General features: G+C 49.6%; 1 protein-coding gene across 1 annotated transcript in view; it reads left to right on the plus strand.

Moving 5' to 3' along the window:
• LOC306823298 (neural-cadherin) overlaps window positions 1-9,988 on the plus strand; it is a 68,160-nt gene that overhangs the window by 19,087 nt on the left and 39,085 nt on the right. The window contains 2 exon segments of the mRNA XM_079342754.1: window positions 6,934-7,122; window positions 9,530-9,755. Coding sequence (XP_079198880.1) covers window positions 6,969-7,122; window positions 9,530-9,755 — 380 coding nt within the window. The 5' untranslated portion in view covers window positions 6,934-6,968.

Below are 9,988 nucleotides of genomic sequence, written 5' to 3' on the forward strand. Positions count from 1 at the left end.
TCTCTCTCTCTCTCTCTCTCTCTCTCTCTCTCTCCACCTTCTCTCTCCACCCTCTCTCTCTCTCTCTCTCTCTCTCTCTCTCTCTCTCTCTCTCTCTCCACCTTCTCTCTCCACCCTCTCTCTCTCTCTCTCCACCCTCTCTCTCTCTCTCTTCATCAGCAGAGAAAAATGGGGCTTAATTAACTCTGTGCCTGCAGGACTTTGGCTTTCTGTACGTGTGTGTGTGTGTGTGTGTGTGTGTGTGTGTGTGTGTGTGTGTGTGTGTGTGTGTGTGTGTGTGTGTGTGTGTGTGTGTGTGTGTGTGTGTGTGTGTGTGTGTGCTGAGGTAAAGTAGGCCAGTCTATAAGGTGGTTAATTAGGATGCAGCAGGCCTCTGTCCGCTGGCTCCCAGGGACCAGATGGAGAGCCGGGTTCACAAACAGAGCCGGGTTTGTCCGACGATACTTTCACGGTCACGTCGCCTCGACTGCAGAATCCAAACACGGACTGAAGCTTCGTCCGATCGCTGCGGCGGCGCCGTCGTCGTTTCCTCTCCAGCGAATCACAGCCTCCTCTGTGTGCACGCTTCTCCTCGCGCATGAGCAACACTTCACCTCCGACATCGGCGTGCAGGACGCCGCAGAGTGTCAGGGTCGTTCACGGCGCTGAAAAAGACACCAGAGTGGAGCCACAGGTGGGATTTGAACCGAGGACGACAGCCTCCGTACGTGAGGCGCGCGCTCTAACCGCTGCACCTCCAGCGTCGCTCCGTGTTTCAGTCTGACTTCATGAATAAATCAGCGTTGTGAGGACGCGTCTTTAAAAGGACGAATACTGAGGAGTATTAACAACGACTATAAATAACTGAGACCGCCGCACGCCGTGACCTTCCTTCTATTATTTACATACAGTTATCGTGCAGCGCGCACACACACACACACACACACACACACACACACACACACACACACACGGAACACCAAGTCGGAGTGCTTTCACATGTCACAGAGACTTAACACGTCGCCCGGGCAACCGGTCCCACGAGAACACCTGCATCCTGCGAGTCACCACGGAGACGCATCTCACACTGTCAATCACACACACACACACACACACACACACACACACTCGACCTGTGTGGTGGCAGTCAAGTGCACAATCTTCAGTGTGTATTTGTGTGTGTGTGTGTGTGTGTGTGTGTCCTGCAGAGTTCAGGTGACACACTGATCCCTTTGATCTTCCTCACTGCAAACACAGCTGTGTCTGCACACACACACACACACACACACACACACACACACACACACACACAGAGTTCGTAGTCTGTATCTGAAATCGTTTTGGAGCTTCGGCTCGAGAGGAAACGCTTCACGACCTTTGACCCGATTGACACGCCGTCGTTGTAACAACTTCAGAATCACGAGACATTTCTGCAAAGGACCAAATCCTCAGGTGACTCAGGCGATGACTTCACATCTCGTGACCTTTGACCCTCCGTCTTCCAGCACGCCACAAGCCGGCCTGAACCTGTTTCCTGTTGCAGTGCCCACGAGCAACGCGGCTCTCTGCATGTTTTCCCCCCCGTGGCAGAGACGGACGAGGAAGGAGGACGCGGCACTGACGTGTCCGTCCACACGACCTGATGCCTCAGAGTGTCGTGTGATTAAAGTCAACCTACTCCGAAACACCAACCTCAATCTGTCCGCCTTCAAAATAAAAGCCTGCCCCCTCGTGAACGTTTACCTCGGGATGCTCTGCACTTTATTAAACAGTGAGAGAAACGACGTTTACAGATTCTGCTGCTCGACTTCTTCATTGGTTGTTGTTGTTGTTTTTTTCTGGTCTGAAGCCGAACAAACAAAGGGAAGGTGTGCGGGGTTACGCGGGGTGCACGGTTCTTCAGCTCTGTGATGGTTGGGCTCTTTCATCTCCGCTGACATCGTCTCCTGCTCTTCTTCTTGTTCCGTTTGTTCCTCTCAGCGCTCGGCGCCTCGGCTTGTGACAGACCTGTTTCCAGCACTTTATAAATAAACACAAGTTGCACTTTAATCACCTTTCATCAGCATCAGTGTGACAACCTGTGGGAGCGACCCCTCCCCCTCTCCATCACGCCCCCCCCCCCTCCCCTAATTGAAGCTGTTGCGACAGCGACGGTGTTTTTTCTATTTCTGCCTCGGCGCCGCTTCACGCTGAATACATCAAGACGACAGAAAATAGATCTTCTCATTGTGTCTCCGTCCGCTCGACACGCCGCGTGTGTCAGACAAACAAATCCTCTCCACAAACAAATAAATGAATCCAAATGAAAAGACGGCGGCCTCGGAGTTGGGCGTAAACAAAGCAGGATTCCCGCTCTGTTTTTTTAGCCTCGTTTTGCATAACTCGCCGTGACACGCTCAGCATTCACATTCAAATGAGTAAGTGGCAGCTTAGGATGGACTGAGCCGCACTTCACTGGGACTATTTATCCGCCTGTCATTCTCTACACTTCCTGTTTCCACCGGGACACAACAAAGGGATCGGGGTTTTTTTGACTGTCGTTGGATTATGAAACTTTATTGATCCGTGCCAGGAAACGAGGCCATCATCACAAGCCCGCCTGATTGGTGGGATAAGCAGGGAACAAACACACACACACACACACACACACACACACACAGATGGTAAACAAAGAGGCATCAAGCCTCTGGTTGGTTCAACACGCTGACAGGACGCCACTTCATCCACTTTAGCTTCCAATAAAGAGATGTTCTCTCCTCGGCTTGGAGGCGCCGCTGGAGGAGGAGGGAGCGCTGTGACAAACATGAAGGTTGCAGGAAAACCAACACAGGGATGTGACAGCAGTTCAGCTGGGACCAGGATGTATATGAGAGAGAGGGAGAGAGAGAGAGAGAGAGGAAAGGACGAGAGGGAATTTAACAGAGATGAGAGAGAGAGTAGTGTCTCTCCTCCAAACATCAAACTCTCTCTCTCCCTCCCTCTCTCTCTCTCTCTCTCTCTCTATCATAAGAAACGTGGTCAGAGAGGTTTCTTGTTTTCAGTTCTCATGAAGCCTCTCAGTGTTTTTTCACTGGTGTAGAAAGACAGTGGGGGTGCTGGTGGCACAGTGGTTGGTGTGCGGCTGCGTGCGTCCTATATATGGAGGCTATAGTCCCCGGGCGGGCGGGTTTGAATCCAGCCTGTGGCTCCTTTTCCACTCTCTCTCTCTCTCTCGCTCTCTCTCTCTCTCTCTCTCTCTCGCTCTTTCTCTCTCTGATTTCCGTCTCTATTCAATATCCTATCTCTCCAATGAAGGCACAAAAAGCCCATAAATAAATCTTTTAAAAAAAAGGACCCCCCCACTGCTTCGAAGAGATGAAGGTGCAGACCCAGTGCAGGACTGTCTCAGTGCCCCCCATGGTCTACCTCACGGGGGGACCAGCAGGAGTTTGAGTGAATCATCAGCTGCTCTTAGCTGCAGATATCAACCCGCCTCACAAGCTGCTGGTTGAGACGTGAACGGCATCACGACAAAGAAAAGGGACGAACCAGAACCAACTAAAAATCACAGAGAAAAACATCAGAACCAGAACGACCAAGAGATGAGTCTCAAACATGATGCCGAGCTCTGATTGGCTGTGTGAGAGCTCAGTCTCCTCTTCGTCCAGCAGTCTTCTTCTTCTGTTTTACAGAGGACATAAAAGTCCCCTGAAGCGTCCCGCTCCGACAAGAGAGCGTCTTCATTCAGCAGCCGGAGGATTTAAAGATGGTGGCGCGGTGGTTCAGCTCTTTTGGGAGTACACGTTGGATCTAACCAACAGCAGGACATTACCACAACACACACAGGGGGATTGTGGGTAGAAGCAGCAAGTCAGCAGAACAAAGATGCCCCGTGCTCCGAAGTTTCTTCATGCATTCGTAACGGCTTCCACAAAGAACCAACTCGTCTGGAGATTTGTTTCAGAATCACCTCGGCGGATAAAAAATAGATGATGCAGAAACGGACTTTAAGCAGAAATAAAGACACAAACTTAGTTAACATCTTTTTACACTCATTTCACGTCCGGCTGAGATGGAACAGAAGAATCGGCGTCATGCTCCAAAGGACAAACACGTCCATCCGCTCTGCTCCGTCGTCATCTTCCATCCGTCGTCCTCGCTCCGGGCCGGCTGCAGCCCCGAGCTGGACATTCCTCTGCAGTTATGTATGCATGCATGCATGTGCTCAGTGAGTTCGAAGGCGAGTTCAGCGGTGCACGTCAGGGATCAGCCTCCCGTTCAGGCTGCGAGCCACATTTCTGTTGCTCAGGAGGCCGAGTGAAAAGATCGGAGTAAACAGTCAAACGTATAAAAAGCTTCTGTTGAGCTGCACTGATTGTGATCGTTGACTGTTTGTGGAGTCGGGAGTGAAACCCATAATGACTACCTTTAAAGGTCACATGATCTCCTCTTCTTCAGGTGAAATCAGTGTCAGAGCTCCTCTTCATCATGTGTGTGAAGTGTGTTGTTGTAAATCCACTCTGATCCTGTATTTGATCATGTCTATAAACCCCTCTATTTCAGCCCTGCTCAGAACAGGCTGTTTCTGTGTCTGTAGCTTTAAATATGTAAATGAGCTGTTTCTGTGTCTGTAGCTTTAAATATGTAAATGAGCTGTGTCTGACCACGCCCCCTCTCTGGAAGGGCTCGGGTGTACTCAGTGCTTTCTCGCTCCATGTCCTATTGTTTACGGTGAGAAGGCAGACTCAGAGGGCAGAACAAACACCTAGCTGTGGGAGTGTCACCCACCTGGGGGAGGGGCTACTGCCCTTTGTGATGTCATGAAGGGAACATCTCCAAACGGCCTGTTTGAGCACACATTTTCTGAAAAGTGGAGCAGGCAGAAGACGGAGAGGATGGACTTTTCTCATCATTGAGGGGATTGGAGACAGATTAGAGACACGGTTGGCTTTGGAAACACAAACAGGACCAAACCGTACTGATCCATACCGGACCTCTTGGTGGAAACGAGACTTCAAGGTCACCTTGAAACTGAGGAATCAGGGCTTCTCGAGCAGCGGGAGGAGACACCAAAGGGTGCTGCTGTTAAACAACAGTAATGATCATGTTTAAAAGTTATCCCTCAAAGTGACCACCGAGGTCACGGCAGTACGGTTTTTGTTTTCACGCCTGGTACATGGTGTTGTGTTTCAGAGTGAAGCACTTCCTGATAAAAACACGTCAGGCTGAGTCACATGAAATATGATTAGACATCTTTATGTTTGGGACATTTGTGGTTTTTATTTTGTGGAGGATCCACGGCGTCCATGTTTCCTGCAGCGGTCTTCATTTAGCAGAGTTTGTGCAGCTCTTGTTCTGCACATCTGATCAGAGAATTAATGAAACTTCATTATTCTGGTGTCAGTGACCTTTCTCCAGCCTGGAGGACATTTCCTCCTCGTCTTCTCCTGCATGTGTGTGTGTCCCCTCAGAGCTTTAGAGCGGACACGTGTGCTGACCGCCGGCGCTCTGCCTGAACGTGTTGATGTTTATCATGATAATGGGAGAGATTTCATTTCACTTCCACTCACGGCCCACAGCGCAGCATATGTAAAACAACAGACAGAAATAGAGTCCATTATTCTGGATTTTATGAGCTGAAGAGCGGCGAAGCAGAAGAAGACGGAGGAGCGCTGAGCTGGAAGACTTTCCTTCTCCTTCATCACCTTGGACTCGTCCTTCTCTCCCTCTCTTTTGTCTTTACTCCACTCGCTTTCCTCTTCTTCTTCTCTTTCCTCTCCTCCTCTTTGGATTTCTTTCCCGTCCTTTTCCCACATCTCGTCCTCCTCCCTCTCTCTCCTGCCCTCAGTTTGTTGACAGACCTTCAGAGACGATCTGAAAAAGACACCTCCTCCTCTCCTCCTCCCTTCCTTTCCGTCTCCTTCCCTCATCCCTCTCTTCCCTTCGTCTCTCGTGTCTCTGAAGTGAAGTTTCCGCTCTCGCTCGGGCTGTTGTCTCCTCTGCTGCCGCGAAACAACACAAGAGCCGAAACAACAGCGAGCAGCGAAGCACCTTCAAACCAAACACGTCCCCTCTCAGAAGCCGACGACAGGAGAAAACTCACAAAGAAGAAGTAGACTCACAGTGTGTGTGTGTGTGTGTGTGTGTGTGTTTTGGAGTCAGTGGATAGGGAAGTTCCTGTGTGGATGTTAGCGTGTGATCTTCTGAAAGTTTTGTTGTTTTATTTTGGAGGAGCCTCTTGCTTTCCTGTCTTCCTGCCCGTCACTCGGCGGGGATGAAAGACGAGAAAAAACACGGCGCGTCGTGTGTTTGCAAAGACGTCGGCTGTTCCCCTTTGGCTGAGAGCCGCTCGCCTTTCATGCCGCCGTCTGAACAAGTGGCGCTAGCTTAGCTAACAAGCTGCGTCACTTCAAAGCTCAGACAGACAAAAACAGCAACCTGTAACTGCGCAAGCTAACGAAATGAAGCAGAACCTAAAATACACAAAACAAGTGAAAGACCTCTGATGTCTAAAATCTCAGTTCAGAAGCTGATCTTACCGCTAACAGAGAGTTAAGATACAACTTCAGAAAGAGATCAAACTCAAAGGCTAGCACGGATCAGGGGTCATGTGCACATTGAGATGTTGCCTGACTGAGAGCTGCTCGCCATTCAGGCGTGTAAAAGTGGCGTTAGCTTAGCTGGCGAGCTGTGTCTCGATAAAGTTCACACAAAAAAGTAAAGACTTTAAAAACAAGCTAACGAAACAAAGAGGCTAAGTTACACAAAACAACAGTTAGCATGTTTGGGGTTAAGGATAGAAGACATTTTACATTAATACCTGGATTTAATGTTAAGTGGAAACTCGTTCTTGTTGGTCACAGAACTCAGAACTCGATTTTACCTCAGAGGTTTAGTTCACTTGACGTTGGTAACGGTCCGTGCCGTTAAAAAAGATAGCGTCTAACATTTCCTTCTCTTGTCTCCCTCCTGCAGGTGAGGAGTGGTACCTGTGCAGGCTCACTCTGAGCATGCCCAGTCAGGCTGACCTGCAGTGGGCCATGTTTCCTTCACCTTACCTGAGCGCTGTGGGTCCTGACGCCTCACCTGGATCTGTGGTATACCGACTGTCGGCACGGCAACGAGATGGGACGCTGGGACAGGTCCAGTACTTCCTCCTGGATGGTGAGTTAGCTTTCAAAGCAGGGTTGGTCATTTTCTAAAACTAGCATGATTTGTAAAGTAGCTTTCCTTCAGCGCTCCATCTGCACCCCCCCCCCTCCGTGCTCCCTCTAAAGCCACGCCCCTCTGTGCTCCCTCTAAAGCCACGCCCCTCTGTGCTCCCTCTAAAGCCATGCCCCTCCCCTTTGTGCTCCCTCTAAAGCCACGCCCCTCCCCTTTGTGCTCCCTCTAAAGCCACGCCCCTCCGTGCTCCCTCTAAAGCCACGCCCCTCTGTGCTCCCTCTAAAGCCACACCCCTCTGTCCCCCCTTCACTTACATGCACGAGCGTGTGGCGGTTTAAGACCCCTGAATCTGAATAAGAAACGTTCTGTTGTGATGTTTTAAAGATCGTTGCTCATGAAAATAAAGTTTAAAATGTGACCTAAAGATGTTTTAGATTCTCCTCTCTTCAGATTTTGTAAAAATGTTTAACCTATAGGGACCCGACCTTCTTCTTCTTCTTCTTCTTCTTCCGTCCGTTTTTCCTCCGAGAGGTTTCACGCGTTCGCTCCAGCTCTGATCTCCTCCCTCGATCCGTAATCAGGTCCGCTGCCTCTCCGCCAGGCGCTCTGTGACAAACCTGTTTTGTTCAAAGGAGCGATTTATAAATAAAATTCGACTTGTTGAATTTCAATTACAGTCAAGTGAGCGAGGGAGAGAAAAACGCACATAAACTGCACGGAGCCGCGCTGTTAATCGCTCCCTGGGGCAAAGAAAGCTCCCAGATTCGGGAATAATAGAAAAGTCTCTGGAGAGGCGGCGGGTGGGCGGATGGGCGCCGGTGGCTGTGGATTTGTTTCATTTTTTATTATTTTACAGGAGAAGAGAAGGAGAAGGGGGAGGAGGAGAGATATTTTAAGAGCTAATTTCTAATGCTTTAATATTAAAAGCTTCTCACTTCCCTTTGGCGTAATGTGACTACATGTGTACGGGCGAATAATCCAATCATTTACATTCAAAATGTTTTTAATATCATGCCAAGATGGAGATCTATTCAAGAAGTGTGTGTGGACCCAATTAGAAGCGTTTCCCTCCCTTTAAGTAACCTAAATTACAGTTTGAGGGACAGTGGACCGGACGGCCTTCTTTATTCACGCTGACGGCGCTGGCGGCGTGGAGGTTGGGTCACGGCACGTGTGTGGAGGCTGTTATCGTCCGCGCGTGTGGCTCACGTTGGGATCAGACGCGCGGCGCCTTTTCTGCATCATCGACCCGTGTTTCCTGCTCTGTCCACTGAGCGTCCAATCAAACGGAGGCAAAGAAGCCCAAAAATAAAAGTTTTCTGCGTCTGTAGAGAAAATGATGATGAAGTCCTGATAACACGCCAACTATGTGGAAACCTCTTTCAATTGTTTATGAAGAGCAAACGCCTTCACGCTGTCTCAAACACACACAGACGCTCGTTGGCAACGTAAATATCTGCAGCTTTTATTGATCCGTTTAATCATGAAGCGTTTGTGCTTCTCAATATGCCGATAACAGAGATGAAATCATTTCATAGAGATGTAAAGATCTTTGATGTCATCTCTTTTATCTTTCGGCCTGCTTTTAGCTCTTGATGCTAAGCTAACATTAGCTCCTCTTCTGTTCAAGGCTGATAATCAAAGTCAAACCCTCAGAAAACAAAAGTCTGGCTCCTGTTGGGAGTCTCCAGCTGAGTGGATGAAAGTGACCTCGGAGAGCTCGTGAATCTGTGGTCAGAGCAGACAGACGAGGAGGAGCAGATGATTGACAGCTTGGATGCAGCTGCGGCTGGTTTTCAACCCTCGGGTCAACAGCTGGGGATTTCTCTTTACATGCTCCTCTCTTCCATCCTAACATAACACCACCATGACTCTGTCACCTGGGACCAAACGGCCACGTGGCTTTATCTTATCAGTAACAATCATTGTTCATCGATTATTGGGTTTTGACACCTAGTGGTTGAAATTGGTACTGCAGTCCGAACTCTAAACGTGAACAGCCCCATCATTTCCCCTCGTCGCACGCTCAGCTGAGATGAATCCTGCAGGACACGCCGCTGACTGGTTTAAAGCTTTTACCGCTCAGCGACCTTCAGAATCCAATCAGAGAGCTGCTCTCTTCCTCTGTGATCAATCAGCCAATCAGAGAGCTGCTCTCTTCCTCTGTGATCATGAAGGAAACCTGCTGTGTTGAAGCTTCTCTGACAACAATGCAGCAGCCAGTATGTCCTCCTTCTAACTTTAGATTCTGCTCCTGAATGCTCTGGATTTGATTGGACCAGAGAAGGTAGGCGGGGCTTTGAAGGTCGTTTTGGACGCCCCTGGGTTTGCCAGATATGAGAGCAGTTATCAGGTGAACAGGTGTGCCTGAGTTATTTGTGATCCTCCTGATGTTTCCTCCTTGCAGGTGGGGAGGAGTGCTTCGAGGTGGACCGGCGCTCAGGTGAGATCAGGACAACAGGACGGCCTCTGACGCCCAGTAAGGAGTACCTGCTGCAGGTGCAGGCGGTGGACTGGCGAGGTCGTAAAGGCTCGCCGGCTGCAGTTTCCATCCTGGCCGGTTATCGTGCGCCTCAGTTCACCAACTCCAGCTACACCCTGAGCGTCCCGGAGAACACGGCTGTGGGACAACCGTGAGTCCAGACCGCACGCTGTCAGACAGGACGGGGTGGATGTTTAGTTAGTGTTGATGTTAAATAAACAAAACAACGATGAGGATGTGAAATAGAGCGAAGCCGGGTGATGCTTTCTGTGTCACTGTAAATATTTGGGTGTTTTTCTCTGCTGTGTGTTCGTCTGTGTCCTCCATATTTACAGAAACATCATTTACATTCCACTGCCTCGGATACTGAGTGTGGAAATGGCA

This window comes from Symphodus melops (assembly GCF_947650265.1).
Source record: "Symphodus melops genome assembly, chromosome: 5".
Lineage (NCBI taxonomy): Eukaryota > Metazoa > Chordata > Actinopteri > Labriformes > Labridae > Symphodus > Symphodus melops.